The sequence below is a fragment of the Oryza glaberrima genome, chromosome 3 (assembly GCF_000147395.1).
Source record: "Oryza glaberrima chromosome 3, OglaRS2, whole genome shotgun sequence".
Classification (NCBI taxonomy): Eukaryota; Viridiplantae; Streptophyta; class Magnoliopsida; order Poales; family Poaceae; genus Oryza; species Oryza glaberrima.
The window spans coordinates 2352465-2372483 of NC_068328.1; the positions used below are offsets into that span (position 1 = coordinate 2352465).

General features: G+C 45.9%; 3 protein-coding genes across 3 annotated transcripts; all 3 read left to right on the top strand.

Annotated features, from left to right (window-relative positions):
* Positions 1-9250: 9250 nt before the first annotated feature.
* LOC127768096 (xyloglucan galactosyltransferase KATAMARI1 homolog) lies at positions 9251-11624 on the top strand. Its single transcript, XM_052293618.1, has 2 exons — positions 9251-9437; positions 9592-11624. Exons 1-2 carry the CDS (start codon positions 9402-9404, stop codon positions 11059-11061), a joined length of 1506 nt encoding a protein of 501 aa, XP_052149578.1. The 5' UTR covers positions 9251-9401; the 3' UTR covers positions 11062-11624.
* A 2429-nt stretch (positions 11625-14053) lies between these two features.
* Positions 14054-15953, top strand: LOC127768292 (xyloglucan galactosyltransferase KATAMARI1 homolog). The gene has a single exon (XM_052293842.1). The coding sequence runs from the start codon at positions 14207-14209 to the stop codon at positions 15758-15760; it is 1554 nt and encodes a 517-aa protein (XP_052149802.1). The 5' UTR covers positions 14054-14206; the 3' UTR covers positions 15761-15953.
* Positions 15954-16115: 162 nt separating this feature from the next.
* On the top strand, positions 16116-17870 carry LOC127768688 (uncharacterized). The gene is made up of 3 exons (XM_052294316.1): positions 16116-16125; positions 17193-17624; positions 17717-17870. The coding sequence occupies exons 1-3, from the start codon at positions 16116-16118 to the stop codon at positions 17857-17859; spliced, it is 585 nt and encodes a 194-aa protein (XP_052150276.1). The 3' UTR covers positions 17860-17870.
* Positions 17871-20019: the final 2149 nt, after the last annotated feature.

Sequence of the window (20019 nt, forward strand, 5' to 3'; positions counted from 1 at the left end):
GATTCCGTTTCCGAAAAATAATATGGTTGCGGTAATGGTTTAGGGTGTTTCCCGATCGTTTCCGACCGTTTTCACCCCTAGCTAGGAACGACGACGGCTAGTGGCTTGGTCAGGTCGACGGTAAGGAACAACAATGGCTCAGTCTTTCCTACGTTTTTTCTGCTTTTCATTTTATTTTTCTCCGGGAGAGGCAACCTGATATTGTTGGGCTATTTGCGCTGAAATAATATGACATCTTGCCTGGATCACCTACTGATACGCATTGGAGTCACATCGAGGAGCCCAGAGTAACCTTCCGTTCTGTCTGTAAGCAATATACAATCCCAATTGTGAATTTGTGATGTCTAATTTTATGGATCTCTAAAATCCCAATTGGCATGTCCAAGATACACGGACAAAGCAATATCTGTTCATGAATGTGATTTGAGCAACATATATAACAAGTAGGTTGTGTTCAGTTTTTTTTCCTCGGCTCATATGGGAAAGAATAGGGATGAGTTTGATTTATTTATTTTCTTATTGGTACTTAAAAAAGGATTAGTTTTACCTGTTTACACATGAGTGCTTGCAGTACTAATACGAATCATTGCCATGGGTTAACATTGAGGCGATTACGCCGCCCAATTTGGTGAGAAGATAGCAGGTGGAGGTTAGCAGGGCTGGGCATCCCTTGCTTCAAGTCTTGCTGTCCATTCATGCTGCTAGGACATGTATGTTGGTCCTATATACCCTTCCTCAGCCACCATCCTGCTTTTCTTTTGCATCTGCTATGTATGCTAAATTGCTAATTTCCGCGTCGCATTATTTGTTCTTAGTTGTAGCTGTCTTCACTTAGAATGCACATGCCTATTTTCATTGCCTAGTTTCTTCGTTGTCTATGGTAAGTTCAAGTCGGTTAATGCATATGTTTGTGTTTCGGACTTTTTTCTTAGAATCAACAATGTTGTTTAGTGACACACATTATTTTTTCCCCTCTACTCTTTTAGTTTGATATGAAACACATTTCTCATATATTTATTTTTATTCTTAGAGGTAATAGTATGCACACAAACTGAGCAGGTATTCTTTTCAGGCTCTTTTGAAGAGGTTAGGTGTTTTTATGTGACCTCTGCAAATTATTGATTCTATAATGAGGTTGCGTAAATATGAAGTATGATATTATCTAGATTCCAATTACATTGTGGGACATAGTAATTCTCATTGCTATTGTAGGCCATAGTGTATTGATTCCTGTTCATCGCTTCTTTCTGGAGTTCAGTTACCACGTTGGTGCTTCATATGCAACAGCATGGACCAATTTACTATGCCATGTCCTAAGAAGGTTTGTGCATGACAAGAAGGTATCTAAGATAACACTCTTTCGTTAATGCCAACTGTTAAACATAGAAATCAAAGTAATTTATTTTGCTACCATTTTCTTTAGGTGGCACTCACAGATTGTTCAATTGTACTGGGGACATTAGGCTTTATTACTGTTATTGGGATCAATCAGATATGCATTTTCTGCTGGTTTTGCTCATGGCTATGTACACAAGAAATTTTAGATTATAAAATAAATATGATGGACCAATGTTTCCAGCTACTACTTCCGGTGTACATCCTTTTTTATTATGTGTCACTTCTGATTTGGTCTTTGTTCAAACCTGCCTATAATATCAACAAGAACTAAAACTGAAAGATTTCAACAAGAATCATGTACTTGCAAAACCATTGTTCAAAATCCAAGATTTCACCCCTGAAGTGTTCATTTAAAAGTTAAGGCAATTTTCTATTCCGGATTAGCCTTTCGGCCTGCATCAATGGTTTTAAACAATCTGGTTGGATTCAGTTGCCCTATGAGTTACTTTTGTAGTACTGATGAATCTGAAAATTTACCCTGAGTTCTATTGGGTTCTAAGATAATCCATGGTGTATTCATTCAAAGTTGGCATCCCATACCACATACCGCTGAGATAATATATTATTAGTTTGGTGGAACTATTTCACTGATTATCATATGTTATCACATATTGGTTGCATATTTGTGCAAATGGTTGAAACAATTCTATTTTTATTTAATCGCTTTGCTTTTCAAGCTATATTATTGTTTCAGACTTTGTGATGAACTTTCTTGCAAAATATCTAAAGCTTATCTCAAAGTTGATAAGTTATGTACTAATTTCAGTATTATGTTTGCTTTTGTCAGGGCTAGAGAATATATGCATTAGTGTACTTGAAACAAAACAGGGTAGAGTGGCCCAATGGCACTATTTGTCTTTCCAAATCGCCACTATGTCAGTACAGATAAACAAATAGAGGTTTGATCATTTATATATGGTTTAGATTTTTCAACAATATTGTATCAAAGTATTGTTTTCCTCATATCTTGGACTGTAGTATGTCCTTGCAGGATGTAAATGTTAACTCAAGTTACATTTCATGAACATATTTGGATCTCTTTTTTGTCCACACGCAGCGTAGCACGTGTCTATTGCTAGTAGTAATTAGACACAGAGTAGATATGTTCCAAAGGTGGCGAGAATTAGGCCTTGTTTAGTTGAAGAAAATTTTTAAGCTTGGTTGTCACATCGGATATACGGATACACATTTAAAGTATTAAGCGTAGTCTAATAACAAAACAAATTACAGATACCGCCAGGAAATGCGAGACGAATTTATTAAGCCTAATTAATCTATCATTAGCAAATGTTGACTGTAGCACCACATTGTCAAATCATGGCGTAATTACGCTTAAAAGATTCGTCTCGCAATTTACACGCAATCTGTGTAATTGGTTTTTTTCTATATTTAATACTCTATACATGTGTTTAAACATTCGTGACAGCATGAAAAATTTTATTTTCGGAACTAAACAGGCCTTACTAATGCTAGATCGAACTGACAGAGGCCGTTGACCATTGATTCATTGAATTAACACTCCTATCTCCAGGAGTGTGAATACGGTGTGGTGTCCAGCCTCTGGATCTGTCGGTAAGACAGTAATTAGGAGTGCACTAGAAGCGCACTAGGTCAGTAATAGCCCAAACCTAAACGGCTAAGAAGTATTGACGAGTTCGTCGCATCTGCATTGTCTAATTTTTTTTCGAGACGACACGTGTTCTTACATAAATATATATACACTCATTATTATAAACACACATAGTACCGTATAAGCATATTAAAAGATTTATTGAAACCGTATTGTTTTGATATTTTTGAAGTTGTCATAGACATCTCATCAACAATAGCCAAATGCCTCGCAAAAAAAAACGCCAAATGCGAGCACCTGTAAATGCATTGCCTAGATTTTGGTAAGTTAACTAAGGCTGTGTTCCGGAGGTGAGATGGGGAACTCACCTCCTTTGCATGCAAAATAGAGCGACGCATTTTGTTATGATTAATTAAGTATTTACTTTTTAAAGCAGCTTTTATATAGAAAATTTTTAGAAAAAACATATCGTATTTAGCCGTTTGAAAAACGTGCATGTGGAACACGAGGGGTGTGAGTTGGAAAACTCACCAAAAATAATACAACCTAATTACTCCTTGAAACAACGAACCATCATTTTTATTCAGTGGCGGAGCCAGACCCGGCTACCATGGGCAATGGCTCAGGCTCCGCTTAGCAAATGCAGCTATGCATCCATAGATTAACACTTAATTAGCTTGCTAATTACATTGCTTAGTTCACTGCTAGGCCGTATGAAGCAACACCACATCGACAGATGTGCTTAACACAAACTTATAAAGCAAATGCTCATGTTAAAATGATCTATGTATTATATAGACTTGTATATTTTTTGTTTGTTTGCTAGGTTTGCCCGAGCTCATAAAATTTTTTGAATCTGCCACTGTTTTAATTAAATAGAGGAGTAAAACTGTACAAGTGTACAAAGTGAAAAAGGAGATAATGTAATGCTCAGGACCTTCAGTCCGAGCTTACTAAAACTCTAGACAACTGCCGAGATGTAATACCGTTGCTTATAATTCACCCGTAAATGCATTGGCTAGATTTTGGTAAGTTAACTAATTATTACGAGTCTTAGTTTTTGTAATACAGCCGCTTGTAATTTACTGCTTGTAATGCGAGTACACCAGTATTTTTTTTAGCAAAACCGATTTCTTTTACTTATATTTGAGAGTTTGAACCGGGCAGCAGATGGAATCGGAGAGACACCTGCCCCGTACCCGTACGTACGTGCAGGCGTGCCGCGGAAAAACTCCCCGATTCCGTTGAGGAGTCGATCTCCTCCACCGCGCCACACCCACATATACAAAATCTCGATCCCGCTCGTTCAATAACGCGTCCGCGCACGGCGACACACCCGATGGATCGCGCGCGGCCGCGGCGGGAACAACAACCACCCACGGCGCGTCCTGGCCGACGTCGTCATCCGCTTCGACCCCACATGGCTGGTGACGATCCTCCTGTTGTCGCTTCTGCTACTGGGGAAGGCGACGGGGACCACGGCGACGGTGGTCGTCTCCGGCAGCATGGAGCCAGGGATCCGGCGGGGCGACATGCTCATCGTACGGGAGCGGCGCAACGACGGTGACGGCGACGACAACATCCGCGCCGGGGACATCGTCCTCTTCAGCACCGAACTCCACCCCGTCCCCATCGTTCATCGCGTCATCGAGCTCCACGAGCGACACGACGGCGGCGTAAGGCAGATGCTAACGAAAGGTGACAACAATGGTGTCACCGATAGAAGCTCCCTCTACACGGGGCAGTGGCTGCACGATCACCATATTTTGGGAAGAGCAGTCGGGTTTTTGCCTTATCTTGGTTGGCCGCGTTGCTTGATCCAAGATTTTGTACTTGACAAACTGAATTTGTGACGCCGGTAGGCAGGTTTAGTGGAAGCTTTGAGCTTGTTTCACCGATGATTGACTGGCTTGTGACTTGTAATGCGAGCCATTTGAAGTTGTCGTAGTGCTTGTGGGTAGAGATATGCAAGTGTACCGGCCCGTGAATACAATTGTAGGCCAAAAAAAGTGGGTAACCTGTAGGTTCTCAGTCGTGGTTCGGCTTGCTGCACGGTTATGGGCAATTAGAGGTTAATAATTAGTTGTGTTTCTTTCTATATATTTTAGCTTGCTGCACGGTTATGGGCAATTAGAGGTTAATAATTAGTTGTGTTTCTTTCTATATAAAAATAGGTGAAACCCCACGCATTGTGTAACATCCCGGCCTAGGGTTTAATAGGATTAATAGAATACTCATATCAACAAGTTACAACTTCTTTTCCGGAAGCCAATCTCCAAAGAACTCCAGGGTTAAGCAACCTAGAGCAATTTGGGATGGGTGACCGACCGGGAAATTCTTCTCGGGTGCACACGAGTGAGGACAAAGTGTGCAAAAAAGACATGCGTTGGTCTGTGAGGGCAGTCTATGACCTATGAAAGCTGCTAGATGTAAGTGGGCCCGGCCTGGGAGAGGCGGGTCGTTACAAAATGGTATCAGAGCCGACTCTCGCGGTTTCACGGGCGCGTGTGTCGCAGTTGCGCAGGCATGGTGCGCATAGCCGGTGTAGACCGGAAGTGGGCCCGGCCTGGGAGAGGCGGGTCGTTACAAAATGGTATCAGTGCCGACTCTCGCGGTGTTAAGCGTGCTTGACCTGGAGCAATTTGGGATGGGTGACCGACCGGGAACACGAGTGAGAACAAAGTGTTATAGAATACTCATATCAACAAGTTGCAACTTCTTTTCCGGAAGCCAATCTTTGGGATGGGTGACCGACCGGGAACACGAGTGAGGACCGGGAACATGAGTGAGGACAAAATTTGGGATGGGTGACCGACCGGGAACACGAGTGAGGACAAAGTGTGCAGAAAAGACATGTGTTGGTCTGTGAGGGCAGTCTATGACCTATGAAAGCTGCTAGATGTAAGTGGGCCCGGCCTGGGAGAGGCGGGTCGTTACACATTGCTACGGGAATTTAGTATGATAACAATAAAAAAACATGTAAGATAGCTAGATAACATCAGATTAAGCCAATCTCCAAAGAACTCCATGGTTAAGCGTGCTTGCTAGATGTAAGTGGGCCCGGCCTGGGAGAGGCGGGTCGTTACACATTGCTACAGGAATTTAGTATGATAACAATAAGAAAACATGTAAGATAGCTAGATAACATCAGATTAAGCCAATCTCCAAAGAACTCCATGGTTAAGCGTGCTTGACCTGGAGCAATTTGGGATGGGTGACCGACCGGGAACACGAGTGAGGACAAAATTTGGGATGAGGGCAGTCTATGACCTATGAAAGCTGCTAGATGTAAGTGGGCCCGGCCTGGGAGAGGCGGGTCGTTACACATTGCTACGGGAATTTAGTATGATAACAAATAGCTAGATAACATCAGATTAAGCCAATCTCCAAAGAACTCCATGGTTAAGCGTGCTTGCTAGATGTAAGTGGGCCCGGCCTGGGAGAGGCGGGTCGTTACACATTGCTACGGGAATTTAGTATGATAACAATAAAAAAACATGTAAGATAGCTAGATAACATCAGATTAAGCCAATCTCCAAAGAACTCCATGGTTAAGCGTGCTTGACCTGGAGCAATTTGGGATGGGTGACCGACCGGGAACACGAGTGAGGACAAAATTTGGGATGAGGGCAGTCTATGACCTATGAAAGCCACTAGATGTAAGTGGGCCCGGCCTGGGAGAGGCGGGTCGTTACACATTGCTACGGGAATTTAGTATGATAACAATAAAAAACATGTAAGATAAATTTGGGATGGGTGACCGACCGGGAACACGAGTGAGGACAAAGTGTGCAGAAAAGACATGAGGACAAAGTGTGCAGAAAAGACATGTGTTGGTCTGGGATGGGTGACCGACCGGGAACACGAGAGTGTGCAGAAAAGACATGAGGACAAAGTGTGCAGAAAAGACATGTGTTGGTCTGTGAGGGCAGTCTATGGCCTATGAAAGCTGCTAGATGTAAGTGGGCCCGGCCTGGGAGAGGCGGGTCGTTACACATTGCTACGGGAATTTAGTATGATAACAATAAAAAAACATGTAAGATAGCTAGATAACATCATATTAAGTAAATTAATGTGGTTTATGATAATTTAAAGGTTTATGATAATTTAAATTTAAATAGTATGTAGAATGGTGATTCAAAGAGGATGTTTCTGGTCTGGGGTTGATCGACGGGGGCGTCGATCTCTCTTAAGGGGGTGCCCCCGTCGATCTCTCTTAAGGGGGTGAGGGTGTAACATCCCGGCCTAGGGTTTAATAGGATTAATAGAATACTCATATCAACAAGTTGCAACTTCTTTTCCGGAAGCCAATCTCCAAAGAACTCCAGGTTAAGCGTGCTTGACCTGGAGCAATTTGGGATGGGTGACCGACCGGGAACACGAGTGAGGACAAAGTGTGCAGAAAAGACATGTGTTGGTCTGTGAGGGCAGTCTATGACCTATGAAAGCTGCTAGATGTAAGTGGGCCCGGCCTGGGAGAGGCGGGTGTAGAATGGTGATTCAAACGTAAAAAGTAATAAAAAAAACATGTAAGATAGCTAGATAACATCAGATTAAGTAAATTAATGTGGTTTATGATAATTTAAATTTAAATAGTATGTAGAATGGTGATTCAAACGGTTATCTAGATTAAGTAAATTAATGTGGTTTATGATAATTTAAATTTAAATAGTATGTAGAATGGTGATTCAAACGTAAAAAGTAATAAAAAAACATGTAAGATAGCTAGATAACATCAGATTAAGTAAATTAATGTGGTTTATGATAATTTAAATTTAAATAGTATGTAGAATGGTGATTCAAACGGTTATCTAGATTAAGTAAATTAATGTGGTTTATGATAATTTAAATTTAAATAGTATGTAGAATGGTGATTCGAACGTAAAAAGTAAGGTGGTATGACTTTATGGAAGAAGAAAATTAGGAAGATAGTTTGGACCGTAGATTAATCATCTAAATGCTAAAAACAGTTGATGTGATATGACTTATTTAGAGAAAAAAAGGAGAAAGATAATTTAGACCATAGATTAATCATTTAAGCACTAACTAAGTGAGAATGAACTATATAAGTATATAGGATATCATAAAACATAATAAAGATATACATTGAAACATTATTTTCAATTATGTGAATTATGTTGACTATATAAGTATATAGGATATCATAAAACATAATAAAGATATAAATTGAAACATTATTTTCAATTATGTGAATTATGTTGGATGATAATTTAACATGTTTGTATTTGAAAAGCTCTTAAATTATAAAAACTATAAAGATATAGCATATTTGCATGATGTTTAAATGTGATGATTGTTAGTGGATGATGATGTGGCATCTTGTTAATTAGTGGATGATGATGTGGCATCTTGTTAATTAGTGGATGATGATGTGACATCTTTGCATGTTAAGCTTAAGGAGTTAGTGGGAGATAACTTTATAGTAAGATAGGATTTCTGTCTTTTTTTCTCTTGGAGAGAGGTGAAAAGGAGAAGTAGGTTGTAGAAGGAAAAAAGATATACAGTACATATAAAAGTTTTTCTTACATATATTTTACTTTGTCGTTTCGGTAATGAATCTTGATTTTTTGAATTCAATTGTTGAGAACTTTATAAGAGTTCTATAAGAATTATTTAAGTACTCATAACATTACTCACTGCAGAATGTATCACCAGCAGACCAGCTCTCCACTCATCAACTCTTTCTCAATACAAGTCGTAGTAGTGTATGTACTTAAGTACTAGTGTCAGAAAAGAATGCAGGACTCTTGAAACAAAACTGGAACCAGAATGCCATTTTCTGGCTAAAAGATCCGAAACATCCAATGGGAGCGCAGACGAACCCACTGAGATACTGGCTCACGTGGCACACTATTCATCGCAAAAACTAGCATGTCAAAAAATACATTCGTATTCAGCATCAACTGGTGCTACAATATTATACACTGGTCCGAGCGCGTATGTAGAACTGTTAGTGTTGACATCTTAAACAAATATGAACTCTCATTAAACAATCAATCACTGGTAATTACACTGGTGCACGTCTGTACAACTGTTGACTGTGTATGTCACACTTCTTTTGAGCCACAATTTAAACTTATTTTTAACTCGATGACATGTTAAACAAATATGAACTCATTAAACAATCAGCTAGTAATTTAATGTCTCCCATGCAGGTGCTAATATACTGCACTCTCTGTCAACTCTGCACCGAAGCAAGTGTGCGCAATTCACCAACTTGGAGATTAGTAACAATTTGAGCATAGGCTCTACAGTCTCGGTTAGTCCCCCCAGATCTCCATTGCAGCAGAGTGTCGCCATTGCAAGGGTGCTTGGTGAAGCGTCCTCTATAGGGAGAGTCTTTGGGTCTTCGTCTTCCTCCAATCAGTTCTCGAGACATTGGTGTTGCTGCAGTATATATTCTACACTCGAAATGCATATTAGAGTGGGCAGCACGATCAGACAAGTGGTGAGCCACTCACAAATATTTTTCTCTGACACCCAAAGCTGCTTCACATTTTTCTTCCTTTTGATCGAATTGGTCTCTCGCTTGCATTTCACTCCATGGATAGACGTGCATGAGGTTTAGTGTGGTGATTAGTTCTTGGATCTTGATTCGGCAGCTGATCAAATCCGCGCCGAAAGGCGGTGGTCGGCAGCAACGCCGGGCGAAGGGGATGGAGAAGGTCGCGGTTGGCTTGTTGCCGCCGCTGCGGTTCATCGCCGTCCTCGCCGTCGTGTCGTGGACGTCGTTCATCTACTGCCATTTCTCCTTGCTCAGCGGCGGGTTGCTGCTGGGCCACGGCGGCGGCGACGACGGCGCCGACCCGTGCCGGGGGAGGTACATCTACGTGCACGACCTGCCGCGCCGGTTCAACGACGACATCCTCCGCGACTGCCGGAAGACGAGAGACCACTGGCCGGACATGTGCGGGTTCGTCAGCAACGCCGGCCTCGGCCGGCCGCTCGTCGACCGGGCCGACGGCGTGCTGACGGGCGAGGCCAGGTGGTACGGCACGCACCAGTTCGCGCTGGACGCCATCTTCCACAACCGGATGAAGCAGTACGAGTGCCTGACCAACCAATCGGCGGTGGCTGACGCGGTGTTCGTCCCGTTCTACGCCGGCTTCGACTTCGTCCGCTACCACTGGGGTTACGACAACGCGACGAGGGACGCCGCGTCGGTCGACCTCACGCAGTGGCTCATGCGGCGGCCGGAGTGGAGGCGCTTGGGCGGCCGCGACCACTTCCTCGTCGCCGGGAGGACGGGGTGGGACTTCCGGAGGGACACCAACATCAACCCAAACTGGGGCACCAACCTCCTCGTCATGCCGGGCGGCCGGGACATGTCGGTGCTCGTGCTGGAGTCCTCGCTGCTCAACGGCAGCGACTACGCCGTGCCGTACCCGACCTACTTCCACCCGAGGTCCGACGCCGACGTGTTCCGGTGGCAGGACAGGGTGCGCGGCATGCAGCGTCGGTGGCTCATGGCGTTCGTCGGCGCGCCGCGGCCGGACGACCCGAAGAACATCCGCGCCCAGATCATCGCGCAGTGCAACGCGACGAGCGCGTGCAGCCAGCTCGGCTGCGCGTTCGGCAGCAGCCAGTGCCACTCCCCGGGCAACATCATGCGGCTGTTCCAGAAGGCCACCTTCTGCCTGCAGCCGCCGGGGGACTCCTACACGCGGCGGTCGGTGTTCGACTCGATGGTCGCCGGGTGCATCCCGGTGTTCTTCCACAACGCGACGGCGTACCTGCAGTACGCGTGGCACCTCCCCCGGGAGCACGCCAAGTACTCGGTGTTCATCTCCGAGCACGACGTGCGCGCCGGCAACGTGAGCATCGAGGCGACGCTCCGGGCGATCCCCGCCGCCACCGTGGAGCGGATGCGGGAGGAGGTGATCCGGCTCATCCCGTCGGTGATCTACGCCGACCCGAGGTCGAAGCTGGAGACGGTGAGGGACGCCTTCGACGTCGCCGTCGAGGGGATCATCGACAGAATCGCCATGACCAGGGGAGGCTACGCGAGATCGTGGCTCCGGCCTAAACAATCTAGGCAAGCACTAGACGCTCGACGACGCAGACTAAGTTAATGAATTAAATGTAGGATACTCGATCAATTTACAGCATGTAGAACGAGTTGATATCAATCATCAGTTTCGCTAGTTGATACTATCATATAGATCTTTGTATACTTCTGTTTGTTCCAAAATTCGTTTACATCAAGATTTGCACCTGTACGCCCCACGGCCACAGTTGTTGCAGTTTGCAGATTCTGATCCACGGCTGTACATGTACGGACCGAATCCGATCGGTTGGAAAACACGTGCCTTAGCACAATAAATCTCACTTTGTAACATACAACATATATACTCGCACTTCAATCTGTAATTCCGTTGAGAATTTCACTGCCAGAAAAGTGGATCTTCCTCTTTCTTAGAAGTTGACTGTAAAAAAAACATCCAAATTAAGTGTTATCGTCTCAATAAATACTTGTAGCATCTTCAACAAAATTGCTATTTTCGGCTCTCCAAATATCCATTTAACCATCTTGCCAAAAATAAATAGAGAGATGAATTTGTATTTCATTACAACGGTCTCTCCATATATCCACTCTGTAAATTGACAATGAGTCCCATTTTGTTAGGCTCTATGTGCTTCTTCTCCCTCCTTCCCTCTAGATCTTTCCTCTCCCCACCCATAGTGACATGGAGAAGCAACAGCAGCAGCCAACAGGAGGGGCAGAATGGCCTTGTCTACCACCTCACCGGAGCTAGGCCGCGAACCCACTTATAGGTCAAAATAAACGGGTTTGCGGCTTATTTTAGCCTATAAGTGGATTTTACGGGTTAGCCACTTACACCCTTAAGGAGGGCCACCTCTTCTGCCATCGCATGATAGCGGGGGGAGAAAGGAAGGCGGCCATGGAGGTGAGGTGACCGGCACCGGAGAAGAAAAGGCGGTCGACGGACGGTATTGGAGAAGGGAAGGTGACGACGATCCTCTTATGGTAGACGGCGGCGACAAAGGCGAGGTGGCCAGATAACAGGCATTGTCACTGCCACGTTGATGATCCCTAGAGATTGAGATAGAGTACTACCAGGGACCAACTTTTATCTTACACTTTGTGTACAAGCACTTGTACTCAGAAAAAAAGTATATCCAGGGAATGCCTCTTCGTTTTTTCATGTTCATACTTTTCTTTAAAAAATAGTGAGTTAAATCAATATGTCACTCCACAAAAGTTCAAATTCAACTTATGCAAATAGAAACAAAAATAACAAATTTAATTATAAATAGAATATGCATTCACATTTAAATTTGACATTTTTGTAATTATATATGTCGAATTTAAACTTGCATGTTTGTGAAATGATACATCGCATGTTGATCTCGTTTATATTATTCTTTAAACTTTTTAAAGAGTTTTTAAACGACATGAAAAAACAACAAGATATCCCTTGAGAAACAAAAATCCATATACCTTGTACTTCATCTGAGAGCAGCTTTCCTGCATTTGTACCCCATATCCATTCTGTACCTTCGGACCAAAGAAAAACGCCTGCGCACGGCTGCTGCAACAGGCTCACTGCTTCAGTATTCTGCAAATCCACCGGACACCAGCGGTCTATTCTGCTGTGTGATCTGTTGTCGCAGGAGGATTTGCATCTCGCCATCTCGGTCATACCACCTCGCGTGTTGCCGGCAAAGCAACCGTTGTGTGTGCGTGCGTGCGTGTCTGCGCGCGCGCCGCGCACCGGCGCATGTGCTCCATCGCTTCGGCATCACGCAGCCAGCCGGGCAGGTGGTGCCGCCTCGCCGGTGGCGAAGTTGGGGGTCAGAATTCAGCCATACCGAGGCGTGGCCTCCGCGCGCGCGCGAATCTGAGCTAGATCACCGCGCGCTTGTCGATTTTCCATATTTGGCGTGGACGGGCGCGTGCGAGATCGCGAGATGCGAAACCGACGAACGAGTCTCGTCTCGCGGCGGCGACCCGGCGCGCCGCACGCGGGGGCAATCGACGAAGAGAGAGACCAAGAGAGTTAATGCGCCATAAATTAAGTCTTTGATCCGAGAAACTAATCCCGTGTCAACTCTTCAGGGGACGCGATTACCGTGCAACCCACGTGCAACATCACGGTTCACCCCCAATTCAACCTCGAAGCAACCGCCTTAGCTACCTGCTTACACACTTCGGCCAGAAAAATCGATCGCTACAGCTGAATTTACGAGAAACCTCTTGTTTCTCTGAAAGATTGAAGTCGAAATTTAGGGGCTCTTTTGAATCATAGTAATAGAAAAATGGAGGAATATGATAAACGAAAAAATATGATAGAAATGTAGGTAGAAATCAGAGAAGTGCAAAACATATGAAAATACATATATTATCGTTTGATTGGATCACAGGAGAAACACACGAATTGAATGAGATTGATAGACTAAGAGAAAAATTTCAAGAGGTGAACTCTGGCTAAATTTCTTCTAAAATCTATATAAAATTATCTATTCCACAGAAATTTCAAAAGATATGATATGATTTAATCTTTTGTTTTAAATGCTTTTATAGAATTTTTTTGGTATGATTGAAATCATCCAAAATTTTTATATTTTTCTCCAAATTAAAAAGGCCCTCAGAAAGTTCTAAACGTTGGGTACAGAACTATACAGTGCCCGAGACTTCTCGTCTAGGGTCCAGAGATTATGCACATGTTTCTCAGGCACACCTGCATGCATTTGATTGGTAAACCGCTTCTACTCACAAATCACATAAAGAGCAGGTACAAAAGAGCAGACTATAAGCTAGCTAGCTATAAGCATATTTTGAGAAGATAAAAAAGAAGAGAGAAGAGTAGCGGGCTATATATTTGTAGCCAACTACAATACAAAGTTCAAGATGCACGTGTGTATGATAGGTGGGGCCAAGTCTGAATTGTGCATTGTATGTTTATATGTAATTATTGTATGAATTGGCTACTAAATTAGCTATAGATGATTTGGAGTAGTAGTCGGCTATATTAGTATTAAACTTGCTCTAAACAGTTTCTACTCCTGCTACACCATAAACAACTGACGAGTCGCATCTGCACAGAAATTTACTCCAACTAATTGACTTGCTCATTGCATCCCAGTTAGGTCTTCATCACACATGACACAGGATTCCCATGACACATGCATGGTGGTTTCGAGATTTCTCATTGTCTGTTATCTGAAACCTGAAGGCTGAAACTCTCCACGGCCATGGAGAGGACCGGCGCCCACGGCGGCAAACGCTTGCTGCCTCGCCTCCTCTTCCTCGCCGCCCTGTCGGTCACGCCGTGGCTTCTCATCTTCTGCCTCCACTTCTCCGTCTTCGATGGCGCACCGCCGGTCAGCTCGCCAGCGGCGCGCCAGTCGCTCGTCGCCGTCGTGTCCGAGGGCGGCGAGGACGCGCAGCGTTTTCTCCTCGAGCAAGAGGAGCAGCTCAGGAGGCTCCCGTCCGCACGCGACGTCACGACGACGACGGCGGCGGCGGTGGCTGGGGACGCGCACGCCTGCGAGGGGCGGTACGTGTACATCCACGACCTGCCGCCGCGGTTCAACGACGACATCCTCCGCAACTGCCGCGAGTGGTACCAGTGGATCAACATGTGCGTGTACCTCAGCAACGGCGGCCTCGGCGAGCCGGTGGACAACGCGGACGGCGCGTTCGCCGACGAGGGGTGGTACGCCACGGACCACTTCGGCCTCGACGTCATCTTCCACAGCCGCATCAAGCAGTACGAGTGCCTCACCGACGACTCCTCCCGCGCCGCCGCCGTCTTCGTGCCGTTCTACGCCGGCTTCGACGTCGTGCAGCACCTGTGGGGCAGCAACGCGTCGGTCAAGGACGCCGCGTCGCTGGAGCTCGTCGACTGGCTCACGCGTCGCCCCGAGTGGCGCTCCATGGGCGGCCGCGACCACTTCGTGATGTCCGGGAGGACGGCGTGGGACCACCAGCGGCAGACGGACAGCGACTCGGAGTGGGGCAACAAGTTCCTCCGGCTGCCGGCCGTGCAGAACATGACGGTGCTCTTCGTCGAGAAGACGCCATGGACGGAGCACGACTTCGCCGTGCCGTACCCGACCTACTTCCACCCGGCGAAGGACGCCGAGATCTTCCAGTGGCAGCAGCGGATGCGCGGCATGAAGCGCGAGTGGCTCTTCACCTTCGCCGGCGGCACGCGCCCCGGTGACCCCAACTCCATCCGGCACCACCTCATCCGGCAATGCGGCGCGTCCAGCCTCTGCAACCTGATCCAGTGCCGGAAGGGCGAGAAGAAGTGCCTCATCCCGAGCACGTTCATGCGCGTGTTCCAGGGCACGCGCTTCTGCCTGCAGCCGCCGGGCGACACGTACACGCGGCGGTCGGCGTTCGACGCCATGCTCGCCGGCTGCGTGCCGGTGTTCTTCCACCCGGCGTCCGCGTACACGCAGTACAAGTGGCACCTCCCCGACGTGCACGAAACCTACTCGGTGTTCATCGCCGAGGAGGACATCCGCAGCGGCAACGTGAGCGTAGAGGAGACGCTCCGGAGGATCCCGCCGGACGTCGCGGAGAAGATGACGGAGACGGTGATCAGCCTCGTGCCGAGGCTGCTCTACGCGGACCCTAGGTCGAAGCTGGAGACGGTCAAGGACGCCGTGGATTTGACGGTGGAGGCGGTCATCGAGAGGGTCAAGAAGCTGAGGAAGGAGATGCACGGCGCCGGCGCGTCGTCGCGACTCTCAACGGCATTAGGTGCAAACACCAATGGAGGTTTCCAATCGAGTTAGGCCAGATGACAAAAATAGTTAAAAGGGATATGATAGTTAAGTTGGAGAGCAAAACATGGGATTTGAAGGAGTTTGATTTCATGTTTAAGAAAACGTAATTTGATTTCACCTCACCGTACGTAGGTGGCCGAATGCTGAAGCATGCGTGTCTCTATTGGTTGTGGGTAGGCTGAAATAAAATTTTGATCCGTGCTTCGTGGAAATGGATTTTCAGCCGAGAGGATGTCTCTCGCATGCCATCTAACAAATCAGCTTTGACATCACAGATTAATACGTGATATATCGCTTTACAAATATGAAGTTAAAATTCAACCCAAGTCATCGCAAAAGAAATAAATTAAACTCTAAATAGTTCATGTACTTGTGTAAGTTGAATTTAAATATTCATGTTTGTAAATTGATATATCAAATACTAACTTCTCTTTCCATTTGAAAAAAAAAAAGCGTTTAGACCATAAGAAACGAGTGACACCTCCTTTTGGAGAAAAATACTTTCCCAGTGCTTCATACACAGTAGCTTTTGTAACTAGTGTTATACATTACGACCACTAGGATCTCTTTGATTCGGCAAGAAGATTGCAAGGGCTCGGGTAGGCTGTGCATGGGAAAAGACTTTTCATACAAAAGGAAAGGATTAATTAAAGAGAACCAGAGAATTGAATAGGTATGGAATTAATCTTCTTCATAGCTTCTTTGATTTATTTGGTAATAAAAGGATTAACCGACCAAGACCAGGAAAGGAAATGGTGGCAGCTCGCGAGTGGTGGCCGGCAATCGACGAGATATTTAACTATTTGCCACATTTAGATGTGGCAATTAACTATTTAACACTAGACCCACATGTCATAGACACGTGTGGACCCACGTGTCATTAAGATAGGGGTGGCAAATAGTTAATTGCCAAATCTAAAAGTGGCAAATAGTTAAATGCCCCGCAATCTTCACGCCTTGAGCCATTTAGGCATATCTTTGATGTGCCGCCGCTCGCTTGCAGCCATTGCGCTACGAGGAGTAGGCGTAGTGAAAGAGAATAAAACTCCGACCTTGTCGTGTAACACTCCAATTGTTGCGTGGGCCGTTGGGCTTTAGCTTTTCTATTCGGCTTTGGGCTTTAATTCATCTCGGACTTTTTTATTTTCTAAAGGAATAAGTTCACCTAGTGACCCTCAAAAGTGATTGAAATCTAATCCGTGACCCTAAACCACAAAACCGGATTTGGAGTGTGGTTTTGCTGACGTGGCGCTTATGTGGCGGTATTGACCGGGTCTCCTTTACAAGTGGCGTTGAGGTGGCGTTTAGAATTTAAAAATATATGTGGGACCCATTTGTAAGTGACACATTAAAAATTGTGGGACCCACGTGTCCCTTCTCTCTCTCCCCTCCCTCCAGTTCCTTCTCCCTCCTCGCCGCTCCCTATCCCTCTCTCCTGCAGCGGGCGGCGAGGGCCGGAGCGGCGGCGGGCGGAGACGGCGGAGGCGCAGGCGTGGCACGGCGGCCTGCGACTGCGAGCGGCGGAGATGCGGGAGTGGCGGCGGCAGGCACTGGACGGCGGGCAGCTTCACCGCCTCCTCGCCGACGACGACCAGGCGTTTGAGCAGGAGGACGGCGGTGGGAGGCACACGCGGCAGGTTCGACGACGACGATGACGTCCTCCACCGTCCAGATTGGGTGATTGGCTCCGGCGTGCTGGCACTAGCGTGGAGCGTGGCGCAGCTGGGTTGGGTGGCCGGGCCGCTCGCCCTCGCCGGCTTCGCCTGCGTCACCTACTACACCTCCACCCTGCTCGCCAACGCCTACCGCGCGCCGCACCCCGTCACCGGCACCAGGGACCGCACCTACATGGACGCCGTCAGATCATACCTCAGTAAGTACTCACCTCCTCAACAAACGCCCTTTTTTTTCTTTCTCATCTCCATCTTGTTGGTTAAACTGAACGCAATGCCAAAAAATTTTCAGGTCCTAGAGAGGTGTTCCGTGTTCATGTGCGGAATCTCCCAGTACGTCAACCTGTGGGGCACCATGGTCGGCTACACAATCACCGCAACCATAAGCATGGTGTGAGTAACCAAACAGATCACCCCAACTCCCCTCCGAACTGAACTTCGCCATCGGTCAGGCTACTAAATTTCGTCTGTTTTTATTTCCGTTGTGTTGGCCACCGGCGCCCACTGCACCGTCCCCCGCCGCGGGCACCGGCCCCGACTTGGACCGTGTCGACATGAGCGGCGGTGGTGACGGTGGAGGACGTCGTCGTCATCGACCCCGCCGCCGTCTTCCTGCTCGAACGACTGGTCGCCGTCGGCGAAGAGGCGGTGGAGCTCAGGCCGGGCGCTGCCGCCGCCACTCCCGCGTCTCCGCTGCTCGCAGTCACATGCCGCCGCGCCACTCCCATGCCTACGCCGCCCGCCACCGCCGCCGCTCCGGCCCTCGCCGCCCGCCGCAGGAGAGAGGAAGAGAGAGAGAGGGAGCGGCGAGGAGGGAGAAGAACTGGAGGGAGGGCAGAGAGAAGGGACACGTGGGTCCCATAATTTTTTTTATGTGCCACTGACAAATGGTCCCACACATATTTTTAAACTCTAAATGCCACCTCAACGCCACGTGTAAAGGAGACCCGGTCAATACCGTCACGTAGGCGCCACGTCAACAAAACCGCCCTCCAAAACCGCCAAGAGAGTCAAATTGCACTGGTTTTAAGAGTTTGGGTGTCGAGATATCCGGTTTTGTGGTTTAGGGTCATGGATTAGATTTTGATCGCTTTTGAGGGTCACTAAGTGTACTTATTCCTTTTCTAAAAGAAGAGGCTGAAACAACAAACTATGGGCCATGATGGGCTGAAACCTGAAAGAAGATCTAGAACTCCACGGATTGTGGCCCATTTATCTAATGTTCCTTTGTGAGTTTTTCTTTTATGAAGAACTAAAAAAATGCCCGTACGTTGCAACATGTGAAGGCTATTTTAATTTTATTATCGTTATACGGTTTAGTTAATATGAAATTTACTCTGAGAATTCGCTTGTATATATATTTTTCTAGAAAATAATGATCTGAGAATTCGTTTGGATATATATTTTTCTAAAAAATCATGAGCTGCAATTAGGAGTCTGATCATCTCAAGTTAGCATGCGAGTTTTTTTTAAAGAGATTTCTTATACGACTCCATCCATATTTCCAAAAGCGAACGAACTTAAAATCCCGACTCAATTTCAAGTTTAAGATTCCTCTGAAAATTAGAGTCTTTATTTGGCTGTTTGTTAAAAACAAAATTCTCACTAAGGAAAACTTGTATAAAAAAGGTTGGAGGAAGGGGAATGAAAAGTGTCAATTTTGTGATAGAAAAGAGGATATACAGCACTTGTTTTTTGAATGTCCTTTGGCTAAACTTCTCTGGAATATCATGTGTTGTGCTTTGGATATACTGCCTACTTTGAATCATCAGGATATTTTTGGACATTGGCTGGATAGACATGATAAAAACATGAAACACTTGATTGTGATTGGTTTAGCTGCAATCATTTGGACAATTTGGAAGTCCAGGAATAAAGCTTGTTTTGAAAATAAATTTCCAAGAGATCCTACTGATTTGGTCTTTATGGCTTGTTCCTAGGTGGATTCCTGGGCATCTTTGCAGAAGTTGGAAGCAAATCGAAGAAGACTGCAGTTGGGAGCCAGACTTATAAGACAGGTGGCAAGTGACATCTTCTGCTCAAGACATGGATGGAGACCTGGAATCAGGAGGATAGAAGGATGAAGATGTTATTAGTTTTTTGTGATCTGTTTTATCCTTTTTGATGACCGAATGATGTATTCGTGTTCAGCCATCCAGCCCTATGAGGCATCTGGATAAGCTCTTTAGCTTTCTTTCCTCGTATTTGTTTTTTGTTTCCCTGACTTTGTAAGGATATGTTCATTTCTAGTAAGAGAAATGGGGGCTCTCTGGCTCTAGTTCTAAAAAAAAATACGGATCTATATTTCCAAAAGCAAACAAACTTAAAAACCGACTCATACACGGATGTCGTATCATTATACGACAGTACCGGCAAAAAATCTTCAATTTTAATTTTTATATAAATAGTAGAGATAAGATAAAGATACATGTGCATAGTAGCTTGATTGAATATTTCTCTGATTAGGTTTTCGTATTTCTCTTGGCAACCGTGATCGATCGGTTGCTGTTCTTGATCGTCTTGCTGCACGCGTGGATTTTCGATATGTGGGTAGTAATAGATCTCGGCTTTAATATCATGATTTTTTTAAAATCT